This window comes from Lissotriton helveticus, chromosome 7, assembly GCF_964261635.1.
Source record: "Lissotriton helveticus chromosome 7, aLisHel1.1, whole genome shotgun sequence".
Classification (NCBI taxonomy): Eukaryota; Metazoa; Chordata; class Amphibia; order Caudata; family Salamandridae; genus Lissotriton; species Lissotriton helveticus.
Genome location: NC_136068.1, coordinates 1,863,733,771 through 1,863,758,876, shown reverse-complemented (window position 1 = coordinate 1,863,758,876; position 25,106 = coordinate 1,863,733,771). Strand labels below are relative to the sequence as shown.

Below are 25,106 nucleotides of genomic sequence, written 5' to 3'. Positions count from 1 at the left end.
CTCCCTAGAGTCGTATATTCTGACAACGGCCAGCCATTCTCATCTGAACTCATGAAGCATGTTTCCCTTTTGTTAGGGTACCAGTGGAAGTTTCATTGTGTACGCCATCCTGAAGCAGCAGGTCTCGTAGAGAGACATAACCAGACCCTGAAAATTCGCATCGCCAAAGTTTGTAAAGAGAAAGGTGTGGACTGGCTAGTAGCTCTGCCAGTTGCCTTGTTCTATATGCGCATGGTCGCACATTCCAGATCAGGTCTGTCCCCGTATGAGGTCGTTTTCGGCCGCCCCCCTAACATGTGGGGTACTCCTAGACCCCGAAGTATTACCGATGTTTCAAGTAATATGCTGACAGATTACCTAGCTTCCTTGATGTCTGCCCTCAACTCTTGTCGTTCACAGGTTGCCGCCGCATTTCCAGACAACACCGAGGTGGCACCGCATGAAATCGTTCCAGGATCCATGGTCCTTGTCCGGAATTTTGACCGCTCAAGTCCGCTGGAGCCACGCTGGAAGGAGCCCCGACAGGTCCTCCTCGCCACCCGTACAGCCGTGAAGTTGGAGGGTCGCAAAGGCTGGGTGCACCTTTCACATATAAAGAAGTTTTATGGACTGAAACCCGTCTCAAAGAACATTTCCCAGGATTTGAAGGATTGACAAAATATTGTTCTCAAGGACTGTCCCGCAAAAGACATTGCTACAAACTCTCCCCTGTTAGAGAAAACTCCGCAGCAGGAGTATAAGTTGAAACTCCGGTCTAGTAAAATAAGTCAGCCAGTTTGATTGTCTAAGTCCTCCCCTAGGTGAAACGGTTAGACTGTTTCTGACATGTATAAAATAGACCCTCATAGTGAGAGAGTTAGTCAAAACTCAATCCGATGTATCATTTTTCTATGTTTCATATTATTTCTCAGCATTATGATTTCCTGCACCAGTTATGCATTTTACCTGTGTTTCCCAGTTTCTCATGTAAATACGTCTTCTAATGCTACAGTAGAGCACACGTTTAGTGATCTGCCTCCTCATGAACTCTCTTACCGCCTCGCTATGCGAAATAATTCTTTCATCCGCATGCTACATTATTCACACCAGACCAGCAATGCCACTAATTGTTGGGTGTGTGGTCGACTCCCCCCTTTCCAGACACCGAAGGGAGTTCTGCCACTCTTTCCTTATCCATTTTCACGTAATGGTTCGTGTGGAGCATGGTCTACGTTAACGTCATCCTCAACAGATATGTCTTTTCTTAACAGTACATGTTTTCCAGACAAGCAAGGTCTCCCCCACAGAACCGGGTTAGATCTAGAAAATGAAGTGTACAATTTAGGTAACTATTCTTCGAATTTCATGGTCTTGAATGTTCAGTCTGCTTCCACTCCAGATTTACCTGCTATTTCAGTACTACCAGTCAAAGGCGAATTATGTGTCCGAAATAATGGTTCCGTACATATAGGACATAGTGATTGTACTACTATTGTCAAGTATAGTGACAGTGGGAAATCTATTTTCAAAGCTTCACGTCATTCTTATTTTATTTGTGGTCAGACCGCATATGTTCGTCTGCCCATCGATTGGGAGGGAACCTGTTACATTGCCTTCCTACTGCCACCAGTTTTCCTAGCCCCATCTGATTATCATAGAAATACACATCTAGTACACATTAGACATAGAAGGGAGTCCCCCATTGTCGATTATACTGAAACTGCTCTAGAACAGTATACAGATTTCAATAGAGGTTTCTTTTTCTTTATAGGACCTATCCAGAATAGTAAGCTGATCCGTAGGTTAACCAGAACCCTTGAAGCAGTAGTCAATGAGACTGCCTCTGCTCTAGGTAACTTAACTGAAGAGCAATCTGCTATGAGATTTGTCGTTTTACAGAATCGTCTCGTCCTTGACGTCATACTGGCCGATAGGGGCGGGGCCTGTAGAGTCATCGGATCTAGTTGCTGCATTTTCATTCCAAATAACGCGCCGTCTGTTTATTCAGCTATAACCAGACTCCATAAAATTGCCCATCTGTTACACCAAGATCCAGGCACCTGGACATGGTCCGGTTGGTTCTGGAATATAATTTCCGCTTGGGGATGGAAAGTCTTGTCCTTTCTAGGTATTGCAGTAGCGATCATATTCAGCTGCTGCCTCTGTATACAATGTGGCCCTGCGATTTGCGGCATTTGTGCTACATCTTGTATTCCTAGTCCCAAGCCCCGTTCTAAAACACGTTCCCAGAAAATTCGAGACGAGCAAATGATACTGTATGAAATGATAGATGGTATCATGAATATTGATGTTTCCTGATGAAACGTAGTGACAAGGAGGGAATGTGGAAAAGTAAATTTTGCCATGTTCTGTGTCCCTACATGTCATCCATCATATGTTATCTGTGCATGATTAATATGCATATGTTATTCCCCATGTTCGATTAAAGACGCAATTACAGTTGTGTCCACCTCTAGTATGGCAGTTTCCAGTTCTCGTGAATACTACGAATATCAGGCCTATGTAAAGCTACGTTGCCACGTTTCTCAGTGTGCACGTTATTCCATTGTAAAGTCCCCGTTTCTAGGCCTCAAAAGGGCCCGGACACCAGATTCAGCTCCTGTCTCCTGAAGCCTCGCGGAGGAGCGATACAGCCCCCACCTGTATCCTCGACCCTTCACTTACTTCCTGCCTCGCAGTGCCCGGCTCAGCTTGGCTCTGCCTCTGAGTCTGCCAAGAGTATGTTATGATTCTAGCTATCAGTCCAGTCCTCCTCCTCTGCATTCCTAAAGCTACTGAACTGCATCAATAGTTTCCGTCATTGTCTAGCCTTTACGGCCCCATGTTAGAGAAATACTGTATTAATGGTCATTTAATATTCTTCATCACGCACTACATGTAGAATAATGCATGCTCCAGTCTTAGAGTCTGTTCGCCTTTACCCCGATAACTTCTAGTTTATATCAACATGTTCTCTAAACATCAGATACTAGATACTGTTTAGGTACATGTCGCCCTGACTCTCCAGACTTCAGTCTCTGCTCCTAGCACAGAGTTCATAGCCCCCAGCTTCTCCTAGTGATACGTCATTGCCAGTTTGCGCGCACCATCAGGTTAGAGGTCCCGGCTCCTTAGGTAGCCCCTCCATGGTTTCTGCCCCATTCATGACATATTCTGTTACGTTTGCATCACATGTCTGTGTATACGCCCTGTTACACCTCTTTTCACCCTTATCTTTCGCGACTGCTACGCGTCACGCCTATTGCTCCACCCACTGCTACGCCCATTGCAATGTAATGCTATGTGTTTGCGATATGTATATATGCCCATGTACTGTTATTAAAAAGTCCCTTTTTCCCGATCCTGATCCTGGCAGCGCTGCCAGGGCCCTGCCATCCTATTCCTGTGCAGGCTGTCCTGTTCCTGTCCTTATGCTGTATTAAACCTGCAAAACTCCTACTACCTCGAATCTTGACTCTTATTTATTGAGCTATCTGTTATTCATTTATTTAACCCAAAAATAGATCCGGTATTATTTATTTATATACCACAGTTGAAGAGAGAAGGCATCTTTGACAGGAAAAATACCTTTTTTAAGCACAAAAAGTGTTCAAACAGCACTCTATGTCTAAAAGACGTCGAGTGAAGTAAAAAATTCTAGTAAAAGCTGAATATTTTTTGACAGAAAGTCAAAAAGAAAAGGAGCTGTTTCACCAGGGTCCTGACTGAAGGAGCCGGAAAGAACAACTGACCTAACTGTCACCCCTGAGGCATGATGGGAAGCCTGGGGTCATGGCTGCCTTAAAGGCACGGTGCCAGTTATTGTGAAAATGGTTTCATTTTCTATGATATTGTTTTACAATGCAGCCTGAGGGCTAACAATGTCTATTTATAAGCAATTTTCAGGATTTATGAGTGGTTTGACTCATTAAAACACAAAGTTCAAGGATTTTTTGACCGAATGTGTTTTTTGATTCCTTACTAATTGCAGTTCATGTATATGTGTTTGCATTGTTTAGCCTCAGTTTTGGGGCTGCATTGATGTGAGAAAAATGATATATGTACATACATATATGTGGAGCGAGATATATGTGTTTTATACATATATATTTTTATATTGTTTCCGGGGTCCCGCACATGGGCGGGAATATTCAGTGCTTATGACTATTGATGAGGATCCCCTGGAAGAGAACCATTAGCATCATAAAGCTGGAGAAGCCGCTCAATAGCACACCTTGCCCATCTACAAGCAGTAAAATTTTGAAATATGCTTGGGACAATTGGATTATTCCCTAATCTAAAATAGTCATGCTGCGTGAGATCTTTAGGAGTATGTGAGCAGTAATTAAGAATGTCGTGCCATATGTGGACCATATCTCTAATGGTCTTAAAGGGGACCCTTTTGTAATAGTAAGGATCATTTATCCTATACAAGAACATTTTGCTGTCTGTATCCAATGCCAGAGAGAGGCCAAAATATGGTTGTATAACTCTTAGTACGCTTTGCAGGAACCCGGTAAATGCTGCCCAAAAGTAAAGTTAGAAATCAGGGAGTTGTAATCCACCTAGCTTATAGGGAAGTTTTAGAGAACATATCACACAACGTGATTGCTTAAAGTCCCCAAATAAAGCTATTGCTTGCTCCTTCCAGATTTTTTAAAATAGTAGTTGGGAACATGTATAGAGATAGCTTGGAACAAGTATAAAAACTTGGGTAGAATTGACATCATCTTTATTATATTAATCATGTGGATAATAGTTATTTGAAGTTTATTCCAGTACTTCAATTTTTTGTGTAACTGAGTAAAGTAATGGTTCATAATTTGGTCTCCAGATTTGTTCAATGGTAGCAGAAATATGAACCCCCAGGTAAGTTACAACTGCACACCCTTCAATTAAAAGGGTAGGCAAATCCAAATTGTGAAGAATTTGAGTTTTATGGAAATTGAGTTTATAACCTGAGACGTGACCAAACGATTTTGCTTCTTCGTGAATTGCGCTCAGGGCTGATACTGGGTTGGATGTAAATAATGCAATATCATCGGTATTCGCAATAGCCTTAAGTTGACACATCCCATTACTAAATGGGATACGGCAAGTGTTCTGGTTTAGTGCATTTACGAATGGCTCTATATATAGAGCAAACAGCAGGGGAGTGAGTGGGCACCCCTACCGGGTACCACAACATGTCGTAAAAGAAGACGAATGTTGGTTGGTATATAGAAGTTTCACCTGTGGGTTAATTTATAGCGCACCGATCAACCTAAGAAAGCGTCCTGGTAACCCATTGTTAATGAATATTGCCCATAATGCATCCCACACAACACGGTCAAATGCTTTTTCAGCATCTAAAAGGACCATCCCTAAATTGCTATATGTTTTATTAGCAATATCAAACGCTGTTATAGCTGTATTAACGTGAGCAGTAGTATCTCCATCCATTAAGAACCCATGATGTTTATCAGATACAAGGACCGTCATGGAGGGCGCTAAATGGTTAGCCAGTATTTTGGCATTAATTTTAGCATCAGGATTAATAAGGAATATTGGGCGGTAGGACCTACAGTCTTCCGCAGGTTTCCCCTGAAAAAAAACAGTGTTCCTCATATCCCAGGACTTGGGAGCTTCCCCAACTTCTTCTATCTGGTATATAACGTCCCGAAGTAGCGAAAGAATAGAATTGTTTAAGATTTTGTAATATTCTATTGGCAGAGTATCATCACCTGCAACCTTGCCAGAAGACAGCGCAGCTACTGCAGATAGTATTTCTTCATTAGTATTATCTTGCTGAAGACAGTCCGCTGCCTCTGTACTTAATGATAAGAGTTCCCCAAGATATAAGTATCTGTCTAATGCACTTTTATCAATGTTGCTAGGGAGGGTGTGGAGTTTAGTATAAAACTGAGTAAGTTGTTCTAAGATTGAGTCAGGTGATGTGTGTAACCGGCCAGCTCTACATTCTATTGTGTCTATCCGCTTTTTAGATTTTTTCATTCGCAATCTGGTATGACAAGATTCTCCCGACTTGATCCCCATATTCATATTGATAGGATCAATTTTTGTTAAAAGCAGCTGCTATTTTTTCCTTAAGCTTCCTACTCATAAGTGAACACAAGTCAATTAAAGATGCATATATTAAATCAATGTTTGGGCCGCCAGACTTAAATTCCTCCGCGTGCATCATTTCTAGGCAAGTTGGAGTATCACAGTTTAGTTTCAGATTGTTCTGTTGAGTTTTATTTATTTGATAAATATACTGTTGAATAGTACCCTGTACATATGCTTTCATTGTGTCCCATACTATGACAGGAGAAGCAGTATTAGTATTGGACCGCAAGAACTCCGCAAGGCTTCATTGAGTGTATGCTATAAATTCTTGGGCAGTCAATAAGTATCTAGAAAATTAGAACGATCGCTTGTTCTTGTCTTTAGCTGTTGACTGAAAGTTTAACAAAACAGGGTTATGGTCAGAGGTTATTCAAGGTCAAACCTCTATTTGAGCACGTGTTAAAATACTATTAGTAGCTAAAGCCAGATCTATTCTTGAATAATGTCGATTGGGTGCAGAGTAATATGTATAACCTGGCAAAGTAGGATGTAACATCCGCCATACATCTGTCAAACCATGGCTTTGAGATAATTAAAAAAATTGACTCACGAACCCTTAGCATTCTAGGGAAAGCTGACCTATTAGTTGCATCATTGTCATAGTTTAAAGTGCAATTAAAGTCCCCTGCAATAATGATTTCTCCTTGTCAATCAAATAAGTCTAGCATTAATTTGTTAGACAGGATGTAATCGTCCACGTTTGGACCATAGATTGCACAAAAGACATATTTTTTCTTATATACTTCGAGATGTACCATGACCCATCAACCACCTGGATCAGAAGCGGTTTTAATTTTTTTGCGTACTAACAGTTTATCCTTAAGGATTGCTGCCCCTCTAATTGCAGCGCCCTGTGAGGTACATGCAAGTGTTTCAAAACCTAGCTGTTTGCGCAGACCTCTATCCTTATAGGCCAAGGGTGTCTCTTCAAATGTGGCTTATAAAGTTTGGGCTCTTCCCTGATCAACTGACATTTAGATGGCGAATTCAGCCCTGCTGCATTCCAGCTAATACACCTAATTCTCCCCATTATTTAGACACATAACAACTCATACTGTGCAGAGTTTTTGCCTTTCCACAAACATTATCCCTTGAGAGGTTTAAAGAAAAAGAAAGCCAAAATACAGGCATTAGAAAAAATAAACTTGCTACATAAAGATAATGAACATCACGATTTATCAAATTGTTTACATCTGATATAATCTATACCCCTGTACTTTAAAACCCCAGTGCACTCCTGTATCCCACAGGTAAACCCGAAAGAAGAAGAACCCTAAAATCGGGAAACCCCCCACCCACCCATTGTTCAAGAAGTGGAATCACACCCACTAACATGCTGTCGATTTAAGATAGCCTTGAGGAGCAGCACCCTCAAGAGCCTCCCTGCTATAATTTAGAAACATCATAATGCAGTAAGATATCTTGGTACAGTAGATAAAAAAAGATGTCAGATTTGTTGGAGAGAATGAAAAAAAAGAACTTAGAGTGACAAAAGGATAAGCACCAATAGATCTGGCATTCTTTAGAATTATGTTGCATTCTTGAAAGTGCTATTTTTGCCTCCTGGTCAGAATAGTAGAACTGTGAGCGACAGTCCTTTATGACCTTCCATCGGGCCAGGTATTGGAGATAGACCAGATTGGCAAGCGCCTTCCAACTGTATTGTGTGTGTGTGTGTGTTTGTGTGTATGAGAAAGAGAAAGAGATAGATAGCATGTGAGCAAGTGTATGAGTGAAAATGACAGTTATGTCAATGTCATGTTGTGTGTAACTCTTTGAAAAGTCTGGTAGAGGCATAACCTACGTATAAGGAGGTACACCCATTTCATATAGATAGGTCTAGCTCCTGGGTAGCATCATGCTACATTGGATTGACACACCATTAGCTTTTCAGCCAACTTGTGTGACATTTCACCCCAATTTATTCAACATTTTCTCATGGAAGAACCCCCTGAGCCCTTCTAGCCGATATCTTGGAGTGTGATTGAAACCTGCAAGCTTTTTTTCTTTTCTTTTCTGTATGAACCATTAAAATACGCAACGTGCCCAGATTAATTTGGCCGAAAGCCTTTCACTTTAAAGTAATGTGTAGTCCTTTGTTTATGTTGATGTTTGCAATCCTAAGTATTATGAATAAGTCACATAAGTATGGCGGTCATGGGGCCAGATATGCTGAAATGACATTGTGCAAAAACAACATTTGATGGACAGAATGCAGAACCATGTCATACATTCACCTCAGTACAGAGATCTGGGCCTAAATCCATCATTTTTTTGCTCACCATGCCATTTCAGTTTGAACCTAGCCATATGCAAATCAGTCTTGACCCTGAGCCCCATGGGAACAGTTCAGCCCGAACTGCCAACCCAGGTACTCCCTGGACTGGAAACAAGCATCCTATTACCGGTTTCAAGCTTTCAGCCCTCATCAGCCAGGATAGCTTGATTCCAGTGGCATGGAGTGCACAAGACTCACGTCTGAGCATACCCGTCTGACTCGGGGTGACAAATGCAAAAACAGTAGATGGACAGAATGCAGAACAATGTCATACCTTCACCCCAGTACAGAGATCTGGGCCTAAATCCATCGTTTTTTTGCTCACCTTGCCATTCCAGTTTGAACCCAGCCATATGCGAATCAGTCTTGACCCTGTGGCCCTGGGAACAGTCAAGCCCGAACTGCCAAGACAGGTCCTCTCTGGACTGGAAACAAGCATCCTAGGACCCGTTTCGGGCTTTCAGCCCTCATCAGCCGGGATAACTCGAATCCAGTGGCATGGAGAACACAGTACTCATGTCTGAGCATACCCGTCCCACTCAGGGTGACACATGCAAAAACAACAGTTGAGGGACAGAATACAGAATAATGTCATACATTAACCCCAGTACAGAGACCTGGACATAAATCCATCGCTTTGTTGCTCACCATGCCATTCCAGTTTGAACCCCGCCATATGAAAATCAGTCTTGACCCTGTGCCCCATGGGAACAGTCCAGACCGAACTGCCAACCCAGGTCCTCCCTGGACTGGACACAAGCATCCTAGGACCGGTTATATTGAAATGACATTGTGCAAAAAAAACAGTTGATGGACAGAATGCAGAACAATGTCATACATTCACCTCAGTACAGAGATCTGGACCTACATCCATCGTTTTTTTGCTCATCATGCCATTTCAGTTTGAACCCATCCATATGCAAATCAGTCTTGACCCTGTGCCCCATTGGAAAAGTCCAGCCCGAACTGGCAACCCAGGTCCTCCCTGGACTGGAAAGAAGCATCCTAGGACTGGTTTCGCACTTTCAGCCCTCACCAACCAGGATAGCTTGGTTCCAGCGGCATGGAGAGCACGGGACTCACTTCTGAGCATACCTGTCCCACTCGGGGTGACAAATGCAAAACCAACAGTTGATGAACAGAATGCAGAACAATGTCATACATTCACCCCCGTACAGAGTTCTGGGCCTAAATCTGTTGTGTTTTTGCTCACCATGCCATTCCAGTTGTAACCCAGTCATATGCAAATCAGTCATGACCCTGTGCCCCATGGGAACAGTCCAGCCCGAACTGCCAACCCAGGTCCTCCCTGGACTGGACACAAGCATCCTAGGACCGGTTATGCTGAAATGACATTGTACAAAAACAACAGTTGATGGACAGAATGCAGAACAATGTCATACATTCACCTCAGTACAGAGATCTGGGCCTCCATCCATCGTTTTTTTGCTCACCATGCCATTTCAGTTTGAACCCAACCATATGCAAGTCAGTCTTGACCCTTTGCCCCATGGGAACAGTCCAGCTCAAACTGCCATCCCAGGTCCTCTTTGGACTGGAAACTAGCATCCTAGGACCGGTTTTGCACTTTCAGCCCTCACCAGCCAGGATAGGTTAATTCCAGGGGCATGGAGAGCACGGGACTCACGTCTGAGCATACCTGTCCCACTCGGGGTGACAAATGCAAAAACAACAGTTGATGGACAGAATGCAGAACAATGTCATACATTCACCCCAGTTTACATAGAGACCAGGCCAATATTGCCGCCAGCTTTTTGGATTAAAGAAATATGTAGTACTTTGTTAATGTTGGCAACTGGATGCATTTGTACATTTAAATAAGGATGCTACAATGACGTTTTGTATCATTATCAAGGTTCGGACGAGCCGAAATTTGTGGCTCACGTCCCTTGCAGATTCAATACTTCCAAACTACAACCTGAGAGCTTATTCCTTCCTTGTAAGAGTGAGAGGAGATTAAATACATATATATAGAATTCACTGAAAAAAAATAAGTTTCAGGGACATTATAGTTTGAAATTTGCTTTAAAAAAAACTCAGAAATTCACTGAAAAAAACCACTGGTTTCATGGACGTCATAGTTAGTTGGACATTTCACTCACACAAAAAAAAGAGAAATTCGGCCATTATAGTTACTTGTGCTAACTATAACTCATGCCCCCGGAATGCAGTGCTGATGACATCACATATTAGATCACTCATGACATGGTCAGTGACATCACTTATGACATCACTGATGACATCTCAAATGACATCACTAATAACATCATCCACATGATCATCTAATGCACCTCCTCACACCATAAAATACAGATCACCATTATCGAAACCATAGACACACCAATACTAGTACAGCTACAATATTCTGTGCACTATGCATGCAGACCTCTAATCAGCTTTATAGAATTGATACAGTCTTTTAAATTCTATATATATGTATATATATATATATATATATAAACCTCTAACCAGCTACTTAGTAAAGTACTACCCATGCAACCTAGGAATCCTCCTGTCTGTTCCATGCACTTTTCAAATCACCCATCCAGCACTAGCTATGTATCCTATCAATCTGCAATACCTAAGGACTTATAAATTCAACATGTACTCACTTTGCAGCACTGAAATTATTCTTATTATTATTCATATACTTAAGGAATGGCCTAGCCACAAACACAAGTGCAGGTACAATATTTTGTACCCTATGCATAAAGACCTCTAACCAGCTACATACTATTGATACGCTCTTCTAAATACCCAGTTGCAGTCTAGTAATCCTTCTGTCTGTCCCATGCACTTCTCCATTCACCCATCCAGCTCTATCTACATATCCTATTACTCCACCAATATTATAAATTCAGCACGCTATTTCTTTGCAACACTGAAATTACTCCAGTGATTAGTGGTATACTTAAGGAATGGCGTAGTCACTAACACAAGTGAAGGTACAATATTTTGTACACTATGCATGCACACCTCTAACCAGCTACAAACAATTGATACACTCTTCGAAATACCCAGTTAGTACATATGCAGTGTAGGAATCCTCCTTTCTGACCCATGCATTTCTCCAATCACCCATCCAGCACTATCTACTTATCCTATTACTCCACCAATACCTAAGCACTTATAAATTCACAATATACTCTGTTTATAATAATGTAATTATTCTAGTTACTAGTCATGAACTTATGGAACGGCCTAGCTACTAACACAAGTACAGTTATAATAGTTTGTGCACTATCCAAGCAGACCTCTAATAGCTACATACTATTGATACACTCTTCTAAATACCCAGTTAGTACTCATGCAGAGTATGAATCATCCAGTGTGTCCCATGGACTTCTTTAATCAATTATCTACCACTATCTACTTATCCTATCACTCTACCAATACGTAAGCACGTATACATTAAGTGTTCACTCTGTTTGCAGCACTGTCATCATTCTAGTACTAGTGGTATTCTTATAAAATGACTGAGGCACCAACACAAATACAAATAAAAATTCAGTGTATAATCCCTACAAATCTCTAAGCAGATGCACACTATTGGTCCACTCCAATAAATACTGAAGTAGTAGCCCGGCAGCCTAGGATACCTCCTGCCAGTCTCATGCAATTCTTCAATCACCCATCCTGCACTATGTTCTTATTTTATCAGTCTGCCAATACCTAAGCACTTATGAGGCAGATTTACAAGCACCCTTCACCACCAGTACGTCACTTTTTGTAACGTAGTGATGGCGCCAGGCACTCCTTCATTTTTACAAGAAGAGGACAAGCCATCATGCGTGGTTTTTCCTTTCCTTGCAAATACGACCCCTTCATACACAGAACTTTGCGTTGAAGGGGGTTCCATAGGTGTTGCTGTGGGTGTTCCCACGCAACTACCATAGAACAAGACACATCTCCAGATTTATGAGAAATCGTAAATCTGGAGATGAGTGTGAATGCTGCGCCATCCTATAGTTGGTGTAGCAAGGCGCAACAAGGAGAATTGTTTTAATTTCTCCTAATTTTTTCCTCTTTCAATGCATGCTGCATTCCACAGCACACATTGACAGAGGAAAATGCCTTTACTGATCGGTTTGCACAAAATCTCCGCACGACAGAGACATCGTTGCACCATGGTGCAAGGGTGCCTGTGTCACCGCGTGGCTGCAGTTTGTGCAGCAGTGCCGAGGGAAGCACAGAGTTGCAACATATTCATGTACATATGTCACATCTCTGTGCTTTGGAAGTGCCACAGTGCAGTGCAGCTAAAGAGCTTGCAGTTTCATGATGCAGTACTTCCTCATAAATCTTCACCTATAAATTCACCATACACTACTAATGCATTCTTTCAGTCAATCATGCGGTATACATATATTCAACCAAACTTTCACACATTACCTTGCAATTAGAGTCCGTTCCTCGTTTTTTTAACAATTTTGTATTTTTTTAGTGTTTCTTAAAAAAAAAAACAAATAAAACATGAAACTTTTGGAATTACTTATCATTCGAAAAACAACATTCAAACACTTGCTCTCGCCAGTTCCATTAAGCATCGGGCTGTTTGTCCCGACGTGTTTCGGGTATCTCCCTTCCTCTGCGGCATACAGTCCATAGAGCACTATTTGGCCCCGCCTCCCAATTTAGCAAGATCGCACGCCAGTGATTGGCTGCTCAGCATGATTCTGTGCGTTGCTTTATGGGGGGCGAAGTCCTTCTTAAAATGATGCCCGCATTCCATGCTATAGTTCAAGCTCAACATGAGCCCCGGAGAAAGCAACGTGTTAACATCCTTCTTTTATGCCCCACAATTGAAGCCACTTACTGCGTGAATCCGTGGCCTCCTGCTTCTGAAGTGGTGCCTCCCAGCGTCAGGACAGCCGCTCTAACACTTTTGCTCATGGGGAGTGTCCAACAGATCGAGAAGCACTCGGCATAAAAGAGCTTTTCCCCAATAGCTTTATTCAGGTCAAACACTTGCTCTCGCCAGTTCCATTAAGCATCAGGCTGTTTGTCCGGACGCGTTTCGGGTATCTCCCTTCCTCGGCGGCATACAGTCCATAGAGCACCATTTGGCCCACCTCCCAATTTAGCGAGATCGCACGCCAGTGATTGGCTGCTCAGCATGATTCTGTGCGTTGCTTTATGGGGGGTGAAGTCTGTCTTAAAATGATGCCCGCATTCCATGCTATAGTTCAATCTCAACATGAGCCCCGGAGAAAGCAACGTGTTAACTTCCTTCTTTTATGCCCCACAATTGAAGCCATATATTGTCGCCAAGGTGGGGGAAAGAATGAATGCTACTAAATAAATATGTCTGAGAACTATCACTTTAAAAAAATACTTTTGAGTGCACTGATGCATCCTTATTTACTTTGGTGAAACAGTTCTGCGTGTTGCCGAAAAACAATACTGCGCTGGGTACACCTTGGCATACATTCAACATGCAGGGGGCTCACAGAATATGGTGTATATAGTTGGATGTATAGGAGATCCGGACTCCATGAAGGAAATGTCTGCAGCAGCTTGACCTGGTTACTATTGTCCATTGATTTTCTGTGCGGTGTGAAGAAATGTGAAATGTTGGTGGTATGAGGTGGAGGGGTACCCAATTAGGTTCTATATCAGTCAATGTTTTTTAATTAGGAACATTATTTGGTGACTAAATTAGATGCGTTCCAGTTTAGTGGTGAGTTTGTACCATGATGAGTGTTACCTCTGTTTTGATTTTCAGCGAAAAAATGGTTTCCTATATATTGGCATAGTGTTGGATAGTGCCTACAGAGGCTGATATATAAACTGTCCAAATATCCAGACGCTAAATCGTACACAGAAGTAACCAACTGTAACTGGCCAGTTGAAATTTCCGCCAGGTGTCATCAAAAGACTGAAAGGGTTTTAAATATAATGTCCTATAATGGGATTTCTGCGAACAATATTTCAAAGGTTGCACACGCCCCCTTAAAAAAGCAAACCATTGTCCAGAAGTGCCATAAGGTTCTCAAGGGGGTCAGCCTCTGGATTTCCCAGCCCCGCTGCAGACCCTTTATTTCCAGATTCCTGCTAGTGATGAAAGTGTAGTGAAAGGTGTTTCATGAGTAACAGGCAGCTCTGTATTTGCCATGTGTCAGAACTCTGAGGGCAAAACCCTACGTGCATACTCTAGGCCTAGGGCCAAGCCTGTAACTAAAAAACTTAAAAAATGTAGCACCCCCTGCGTTCAACAAAATAAAACCGAAAGAGGTATAAGAATACACAATAGGGAATACGTTATACTAAAAACTGTTCAGGCATTTCTACTGGGAGGACAGTGCACAGTTTGAGCGAACTGCTTTGTCTCACCAAAATATTTAATTTCTGCATGACGTATTATAGACTTATGGTCTGCCGTAGCGGGCTATACCGGCTATTAAAGGCCCGCTGAATCGTTAAAGGCCCAAGCCGAAGGCGAGGGACTTTAACGAGACAGCGGGACTTTAATAGCCGGTATAGCCCTGCTACGAAGGGCTATAAGGCTATTAGAACATTCTGCCACTAGAGGGCAAAATGTTCTAACAAATTAAACAAAGGTTTCTCGAAGCTCTTCGGGATATAAATCCCCTCGAGCTTCGAAAAGCTTTTGTAGAACATTGGAATGTTGCTCTGCGGGCGTTTACCGGCCCGTAAAAGCACGGAGCACTCCATTGTCTGCAATGGAGCTCCCAACATTCCAATGTTCTAATATGTTTTTCAAGCACTATAAAATCTGCATCATGTTCACTGGTTTTAACTTTTTTTTAAGCCAGATGGGCGCAGTCTTGGGAACTGGTGTCAACTCCTGCCCCCCATTTAAAAAACATTTACCCTCCCAACAGAAAAGACTTGCAGGGTGTAACAACGGTGCATTTGTATGTAAACTATTTCAATTGTAACCACTGCAGCGGGCCGTTGGCAGTTTTGTGGTGTTTTTAGCCTCCGAACAATGCCCCGCTGTTCCCTTTTCTGGTTACTGGTGCCATTAAATAAAAATTTTTGCTCATAGTTAAGAAGGCTGCAGGAGAGACTGCAGGCTGCTTTTAAAAGCTTTTGAAGTTGGCAGCAGCTAGAAGTATGTGATCCCCTAATCAGCTCATTATGAGGCACAAGCATGTGTCTCTGGTAATAGGGGCATTTTAGGCTCCTTTTTGTTTACCATGCATGCAAAAAAAGGTGTGCAGCCGCGTCCACCGACTCTGGTGAGTTGGAAGAGCATTGCGCATGTCAAATATTCTGATGGTCTTCAAATATAAATCATGCTAACTGCATAATGCATGCACAATTTATGCAGGCACGCTTCATGAAGTTCACAGTCTAGGGGAATTTAGATACATATGTGGCTGTTCTCTGGCACTTTGTGGTTTCAAAGTGAGATGTATGTGTACCTAGGTGTGTACCCCCCTAGTAGAATGTGCTTGTACCACATACGCGTGTGTGAGTTGTGCATTTGACAGTTCCACATTGCTGTGCTCCTTCAATTTGTTGCTGGATAGTGTGTGTTAATGCACAGTTATAGGACAGGAGATTGCCAGCTCTTTAATTTATGGGGCTGGGCATCGTGGGTGGCCCATGGCTGCTGCGAGTCTTGAGAAGTTTATTAGAGACAGGCTAATAATAACATTTTGACAAGCGCGTGCCCTGGGGTTCGCATTTAAACATGGGAGATGGGTGCATGTTTAGCAACAAAGGTAGTATAGAGTTACACCAAGAGAGGTGGTATGGGTTCTAACAGCTACAGTAACTGCAAGACTGCAGATTTTGGGCAAGGTATACTGGAGAGAAGTGAATTCCATGGACAGCTGATCACGTTTTAAAAACAAGCATTGCATAGCCAATAGGTCTCGCCGTTGGGATCTTATAAGTGTTTAGCCAGAGCTATTGGCTTTGTCAATGTCTTAAAGCTATGTTTTAGAGCAGTGTGGTTGCTGTGCAGCATGTTGAAAAGTTATAATAAAAGAGTATTAAAAGCATTTTGCTACCTTATATATAATCAAGAAGACATTATGTACAACTGAACGACCCAATTAAAAAAATAATTAACATACAAAATGTATTTTTTTTGTATTGCAATTTCTTCCTGCCTGTTCTAATGCTTGTTTGTTATTGCTTTTTTTTGGGGGGGGGGGAGGGTCATAAATAACAGGAGAGTGGAGGTTGAGAAATAGTACCTAAATTGCAACATGAGCAGCAAACGGACACTAGGGGAGATCCAACAGATGCCAAATTCCGAGGGCAGACTGAGGTGGTGCTGAGTGATGCTGTGGTGGCACTGAGTGATGCTAGGGTGGTGCTGAGTAATGCTGTGGTGGCGCTGAGTGATGCTGGGGTAGCGTTCAGTGATGCTGGGGTCGCGCTGAGTGATGCTGGGGTGACCCTAAGTGATGCTGTGGTGACCCTGAGTGATGTTAGGGTGGCGCTGAGTGATGCTGTGGTGGTGCTGAATCATTCTGAAGTGGTGGTGCTGCGCCCTTTAAATTAATATGGCATATACATATGGAGATGTGCGGCTGATGACATTCTGACATGAATAGCTACTAAAGCCAAGGCAAAAGTCATGTCACCTCTCAATTCAAATGTAGCAAACATGACCAGCTAAGTTGTGGAGTGTGCAGAACATGTTGACAAAAGTGACCTAACTCCAAAAGTGACTCGATAGCCACAGAAGGCGAGCATGCCATGAACGACTCCAGCCAGTCCACCGCCCAGAAGGTGAAGCCTCAGATGCAGAGTCCCTGGTCTGTTCAGGTGATGTGGACCTACATGACCCCTTAGGCACACACAGGCCAGGCATTCAACATATGGTAAGAGTTGCACACCGTGTCTTTTTTGCGCCAATGTTCTGCTAACTCCTCATAAATGATTTTGGATAGTCAATCGTGGCCTCACATTCCCACAGCGAAAGCATACTTCAATGAGTGTACAGGTACAATGAGCCTCAGCCCTAAGACCTTCAGATACCAGGTGTCCTGAACGTCTTGCGTGATTCAGTCAGTGCTGAAAACGGCTCTTCCACTATTCTCGTGGGAACTGACACACAGAGTATTGATAGTGTCTGATACTGAAGGCTGTTGCACACTTTTTATCAGACTTGTGGCCTCTGGCCTTGTCCCTCCATTACATGCTTTTCCGGAAGTACCACCAGGTGTCAGTCCCCCAATTTGCACACTGCATTTCATGCTTTCTGACCATTACTTTGTCTCTACAGCTGAGCGCTCTGTCTGAGATTGCTCTCACGCCATATCTGACCGTTCAGTGGGCCAGGGTGAGCCCGGTCTGTTGCAACTCTACCATGCCCACATGCAGCCTCTCTTTGGATGTGTCCCACTGGCTGTGCTGGGCATTAGCTTTTGACTAACGTTCCTACTACACCTGTGTGCAACCTGTCTTTCCCGGCAGAAGATGTCTGTTTCAGTGGGCCATGGATGTCTGCCTTTCAAACACATACCTTGCTGACCTGGATCATGAGTTGTGGGTGATTCCTTTGTTGGTCCATGTGCAAGACTGCTTTGGTGTGACACGTTTATGGGATGCCTTTCAATGTGTCAGGCAGGCGGACAGCTGCACCTGTGCTTATGCACAATCGCTCCTGTGCCATGCCTACATCGAACCTCTCCCAGGTTACGATGGGATGCCCCTTGCAACCACTGGTGCAAAGAGCACATCTGTTCCTTCATACTGCTGGATTGGATGGCGGTCCACTTCCTGGAGATGAACTGGATCGTCTCTTAGAAATGATTCCCTTCAAAGCTGCGTGTGCCTTCTTCTATTCCCGTAACTACTTTACAGCAACTGGAACTGTTAGTGACAAAATCAATCGTCGTATCCCTTTATGCACACCACCTGACAAGAAGTGGCATTCATCTCACTGACTATGGCCCGGTCTGCATTGGGTTGGACAGTGCTGTGCTCTGTGGTCTATGGTGCTTGGTACCACAGACCAGGGCAAGTGGATGCTATCATCTGACTGTCATGGACTTTGTCGTCTGACATGAGCCTGGCTTCCATTATGCAGCTGTAGCACACAAAGAAGAAATGGGGTTGTTGTTTTGCAAGTACCCAGGGCTGGAATCGGGGGAACACGGCGCCCCCCCACTTTGGCCGGGTTTGATGACGTGCCCCCTGCAATGCCGTTTGTCCCCACAGAAATATGCTTAACTTGTCCCGGTGTACCATCCTGTTACTAGTACACATTCTACAGCACCTGCACTTCGTCTGCAGTCCATTCCCAGCAGCAATGTGCATTCAGCGAGTGTGCCTGTTTTTCACACCCAGCCAGGCCTGAGGAAAGTGGCTATACAGCATCCCTCTGTTTGTACATGCTGACTGGGGTCCGCCTTGAACCTTACATTTGAATGCAGATGCCACAGAGGGGAACCTGTGCACACAGTTTCCCATCTCTACACAGGCACTTAAAAGAGGCATGCTTTTGTCACTATTGTATCCCTGTATATCAATTTTGACACTATAAGACTGTCAGATATGTTGGTCTGTCCCAGTATTTGCACAAATCATGTTAGTCGCACGATTTTCCATCTTTCATAGCGCTTTGTCGGGGTGTTGTGAGGTTAAGTGAGTTTTGTCTTAGTTGGTCAGTTCTCCCACTTCATTTTTTAGGACTTGTGCCCTGTAAGTACCTTAGTACATGTCTGTCACATGGGAGGTGTCCACAGAGCTTGTTCACTGCGCGGTCCAGGAGTACTGTCTGAACCTTCTGTCCATGGTCACAGAAGCCTGTCACCCTTCATTCTGTTCTGCTCAGGCCATAGCACCCCAAATCAGCAAGGTCTCACAGCTACTAGAGGACACAGATCCCCTTTGATTGACATGGCAATGCAAGCCAGATGGCCCACACTTGGAGAGTCATCCATCCAGTGATGAGTGTGACACATCCAATGTTGTGTAGTCTCCTCATGTATAGTCTGGGTAATGGGTTCTACTGATAAAGGCCATAGACCAGGGACATCCTATTCGGCTCCTTCCTGAAAGGGGTGGGGGGGTATGCTCGTGATTCAACGTCCAGAGGGGTTATTGATGCCACATATTGCGTCATGTGAAATGGATATGTCACTGTGGTTACTGGTTCAGTACTCATGCATTTTCAACCTGTATTGGCACATATTTAGCATGCTTTGACACTCTAGTAAAAACTTCACATATGGAAAAGTTTCTTGACTTCAAATTGTCTGCTTGTGTACATGCACTTGGATGCCTCAGAGTGAGTAGGGGAGCAAGTGAGGCAGTATGGCAATGGTGTCCTGTGCATAGTGGTACTTCTGGATGCTCAGTCCCTGCATGCATGTGTTTTCAGCTCCGGCGCATAGTCCAGTGTGTGTTCGAAATTTCATGGAAATTTGTTTGAGTCTGTGAGACGACAGCAAGGCACATTGACACAGTCATGGCCTCTTATTGTTGCATCACACTCATCGGGAGTTGATGATGAGCTTTAGATGCTGGTCAAGGCCTTCTTCCTCACCACTGTCATTGTCACTGGCCATGTGTGGGTAGGGTGCGGGAGTGATGGTGCTGTCCCACCAGATGTAGCTGTCATGTTACTCTGCACACACATGTGAGATTATCTGCTACGCCTGTCATACCACTGGCACATTGATGGAGTGGTAGTGTTTGCAGATCCTAGAGACGGGTGCACTTCCCAGGCCAATGTGTGTGCCATCAATGGTTGCGATCAACATTTGGGATGCCTCCCAGGCAGGGCTGACTCCAGGAATCTTTATTTGTGTGCTTCAATGATGCATTCGGGTGGGCCACTGCAAGTCAGATTTTTCACTTCTGTCTCCTGCCAGGCCTGTTTCAGGGCCCCACTTTGTCTCTCCTCAGTTTCACATGGGCTAGGGAGACACATTATTTCTTTCCAGATTTTCTTGATAGGTGCTGTCACTATGAAGAAGTGTGTTTTTTCCTTGAAAGGACCTACTAATGGGATGCACAGGTTTCCTAAGGTGAGAGTATCAGGCAAATGATACTTCCCATGCGCTCACTCATGCCCTCCTCCTCAGATTACCTCTCTGCCACCCTTGTCCATTGCCCCTCATCTCTCAATGTCTGCTCGCTCATGTGCTTCTCATTTTTTTTATGGCGCAACTGATATGAGTGTGGGGTGTGACAGTGCTTTACATCACATACACATTGTACAGTGACAATCAGTCATGCAGGTGTGTAAGTTTATCGGTCAACAGGGAATGTCACGTGAGCCAATGAGGATTGCAAGGTGTGGTAATCACACGTCATCCATACTGGTGGGCAGGATTTTTGAGGGCGCTTGGTCTGGAGAAGCTCTGACTCAGGCAGTGGCAGCTAGACACACTGCACGCCACACCAATATGTGTGTTGGGTGTGCTAGGGATTACATGTATGTCTGATTGGCAGACACTGGACACCTCTGATTGTCTGCCTACGCCACTGACCCTTCACAATTTGACCTCTGGCCAAGAGACGCCAGTCAGATGTCAAGAAATGTTCAAGCATGGTTCACAGGTTGGATGTTTCATTACACATTGGTACAGTGTGGGAGACCTTATTCCTTTTTGACTCCTTCCCTCATTTAAGTCCATGCTGGCCACGAGGCATGGCTATGTATGTAATTTCACACTTGGCTCACGGGTCACACATTCTCAAACCATCACTGTGTAGTGACCAGCTGGTCACTGTTCTAGTTGTTCTGATGTGCCAGCCACTCCCAGAGGGATGATTTACACCCAGCCCACAGCCACCAAGCACAGGCGTCACTGGTGCCCTGGGCCAGTTCTCTTATGCATGTACGGTGTCTGTGTGGTTACTCAATATGCATCGGGACCTCATGACCCACAACATTGCCAATGGGGTGCACCAGTCACTTTAGGCACATGAGTTGTGATGAGTGATGTAATTATCAAGGCGCCAGTGCAGATGCAGTATATGTTCGCATGCATGGTAGCTGGCATTCGCAGCGAGGACACACATTGTCCACACCTGAACATTGCAGGGTTGCGGTCGCAGCTTCCAGGCCACCAGGATGTGGCACACACAGTGCAGATGAGCCATTAGTCAATTGGTGCCTTTTGCGTACATGTTATATTGTTGCGGTGTGCGCACTCTGCAACTGTGGGGCTTGGCATTAGCTCCAATTGCCTTCTGGAGCACCGAAGGTCACTCATGGGCATTGGGTGGGCCTCACGCATTGCATTTTTGCAGGTTGCCACATTCATTGCGGTGCCACCACGCTTGCTGGGAGATGTAGTTGTTCAGGGTTTGAATGCGTGGAAATGTCTGGTACGTACCTCTGCTGTTGAGTGCGGCAGCAAATTGTCTGCCGGAGGTGCAGCCAGAAGTGCAGTGGGAAAGCCTGTGGCACATGATCCATAGCGGGTCCAGGGATTTGGTTGGGTACAGTATCGGCTCTTCCTCTCTGATGTTGTATTTCCGCCATCCACAACGTGGTGGTTTTGACGCGGTGGTGGGAAGGGCTGTCTGCAACAAAGTTATTTGCTAGGTGGACGAAACATGTTTTGCACGTCGTACCTGCCCTATTGTCTCAGTCCGCCACCCTGGCATGCAAAAAAAACATGCGGAGCCTGGCAGATTGCGCAGATGGAAACTTGCCTCTATGCGTCAATTGTGATTTGTTGGTCGGAATGACCACACCTGGGGAAGAGGACATGACGGATTTCCACCAGCATGGATGGCCTTCATTTCATCATCGTAATGGCCCCTTATGTCTCTTGTAGCCCTGAAGAAGTTTACTGACCTAAAAACATTGGCTGTAACTGTTTGGTTGTTTTAAAAGAAATATAAAAGATGAAATAATTAAGAATTGATGAGACGACTCACAGATCTAACATGACCTTGTATATTAAGGACTATTGAGGCCCCCCTCATCCTAAATATTTTTGTTTATCTGCACTTGTAGCAGCAGCGGATGCTAATTGGGGAGAGCACCTGCATGGAGAAACTGGGAGTGTCTTTGGGGAGCTATTGTAAGGGCCATAGCTGCTTTGCAAATAATTTAGACTGTTTTAAAGCTAGTTATAGTACGGGAACATCACTCTACAAAAGTTTCTTTGTCACTTTATTTCCACTTCACTGTGCAACCTGTGAAAATAGGGTGAGAAAGGACTGTTATCCCATCAGTGAGATCCAATAATGAGGCAATGCAAAACACATTATGGGACAGGCATATTACAATCAGCACTGGTATCTGTGGCCACTGCCTGCTACTTTCTAGACAGTATGTTAACCTTTTGTGCAACAGGTAGCCGTCATATCACCCACATGGCAATACATTGGATTAGTTGCACCTGCCTTATTAGTTGTGTCTGATTGTGTCTCCCTCCAGGGTGGTATTGGCATCAATGAAGAGAGGTGTCTTGCTTTCCTTATGTACTACCCTAAGAATGACATCGCTGTGTGTCTGAGCATCCCAGTTTACAACCCTGTCTCATCATCCCTTGGCTTTGACATTACCAGGTATGTTTATGCTCTCATCTTGTATCTGATGTAAGTAATTAAAGGAGTTACTGTTAATTCTCATTCTGCTAAGTCCATATCTATCAGTCAAGCTCTTTGCTCTGTGAGGTGTATCACCATCTCAGAGAGAGGTTATGCTGTAGCCCCAACTCAAAAAAGGTAATTCCCCCCTTTGAATTCTAGGAAAAAGCATACTTACTGTTGCTTTCTTTTCTAACTTTATCCTTCAGTCTGGAATTAAGAAGGACGTCTCATCCTTCTCTTGCTAACATCAAGAATTGATAGCACACCCCCCAAGAGAACAAGAAAGGAGGAAAGTAGGGTCCTAAAACTGGAGTAATGAGTGTTATCCGAAAGCAATGCATTTGATGTCATATGAACTTTCTTTCTTGTCTTGCCTTCCCTTTAGGAGGTTATTCCAAAAGGATTTTGTGCTTGACCATCCATCTAGCAAAAGTGGCATTCCTAAGTACTGAATGTTGTCCCACACTCATCTGATCTGACCAACACAAAATACATTCAACCCGAAATTGGGGTGTAACAGGCAAAGACTTTAAGGTACACTTGAAGTCAGAAATAGGTCAATGGCGCTGAACATTCCTGGGGCTCAAATGAGCTCCCTTCTAGGGTGGTCAAAGCAATCTATGTTTGGAACTTCTCATTCTGGACAAAAATGTGCATCAGTACTCAAGCTCACCTGGATTTTACATTATTCAGGCAATGGGACTCATCACACCATCTGGAGCCAAAGCTAGACAAGCTAATTACCAACAAGAATACACAAAAAGTGACTGCTCATCCATGTATGAATTAGGACCCCAAATTCTCTATCAGTTTAGAGAAACACCCTTGTGGCAAGTTTTGCAAAAAACAAGGGCGGTCTTCAGCCTCTGTAAATAGAATGGCTACAGACCAGCAGCAGGCTGGCATATCATAGGAAAAGAAATTAAAAACCCCAAACTAATTCAGAAAAAAAAGCCCAACGATGCACTGCGAGCACCACTGCAAAGATTGCTGTAATTAAATGCTGTGCTTTTTCTATTACAAATCCGACAGCTAAACCTCTGAGGACCATTTTAATTCATTAAATAGTCCAAACTGATCAGTTTCTATTCAGGTATCCAAGTGGTCTCCTCAGTTCAGGTTCCCTACATTGTGTGCCACATAAACAGTTCATCCTTCAGTCTTCTGGTCTCTCACTTTCTCAGTTTCGACACCCCTGCCGTGTCATCTGTCTTCAAAGTGCCCTTTAGATTGAATCCAGATTCTGCCCTAGAGCGCTTCAAGGAGAGCTGTGTAATAGCCCCATTTGTTGGGCTTGCAATCTCCAGACTGTCAGTTCAACTGACAATACTGAGGAGACCTTGCTTATAGCCAAATGCAGTCTTGGAAGTCTGTGCAACAATATATGCAGCCCTTTCATGCCTCTAAGGGATGCGGTGGTGGCAGAGGCCATAGCCATCAGCAGGGACACCAATCTTCTTCTTCCTCAACACCTGCCATGACTGCAGCACATGCTTTTTCTACTTGACTGGCTTGGGATTACCTCAGACCAGTGAGTTTCACAGGTTATTCAACATGGTTACACCCTTGTGTTCATATCTGGGCCGGTCACACCACCACGCACCGCGCACACTCCCCGTGGGTGTGCCCAGGCTGCCCCATTCCCGCCGCTGGCCGTAGCTGTGCTCCTGACCAATAGGAGTGGTCTCTGCCTCTGTAGCGCAGCGCCGCTTCTTGCCGACTACTCGACTTCTCCCCTGTTGCACGTTTGTATCCCCTGTGTTGGTGCTGTCTCCCCTGCTGCCCTTCTGAGCCCAGCCTTTCTCTTTTAGTTTTAGTTTATTTGTCCGCCGTTTTTGACCCGCTGTGCCCCCGCCGCGTTTCCCGCCACCTCCCTGCTCCCCGCCGCTGATCCCCGGCGGCCCCGCCCCCTTCCTCCTGAACCCTTCCCATTCGCTGCCCCGCTCCCGCCTCCCAGCTGCCCCTCCCTCGCTCCACCCCCCCACTCTCCTCATATGGCAGAGTGGCAAACGCTCAGCGGGCGCGCCGAAGGCGCGCCAAAGGTAAGCCCGTCTGCGCCCGTCCGCGCCTGTACCGCGCCCAGTGCCAGGACCCCTGGCCCCCACCGACGTAAGCCGACCCGACGGACCTACGACGCCACCGAACTCAACGCACTCAACACCGGCCGAACCCCGGGTTGCTACCGATCCACACCGAGACGCACCCACGGACCCTTCAGCTGCCACTCCTG

The 25,106-nt window shown here is 44.4% G+C and overlaps 1 protein-coding gene across 1 annotated transcript in view; it reads left to right on the top strand.

The window, feature by feature from the left end:
- Window positions 1-25,106, top strand: part of LOC144767799 (DBH-like monooxygenase protein 2) — a 274,266-nt gene that overhangs the window by 231,220 nt on the left and 17,940 nt on the right. The window contains exon 11 of the mRNA XM_078651178.1: window positions 22,722-22,852. Coding sequence (XP_078507304.1) covers window positions 22,722-22,852 — 131 coding nt within the window. The remainder of the gene's footprint in view (window positions 1-22,721; window positions 22,853-25,106) is intronic.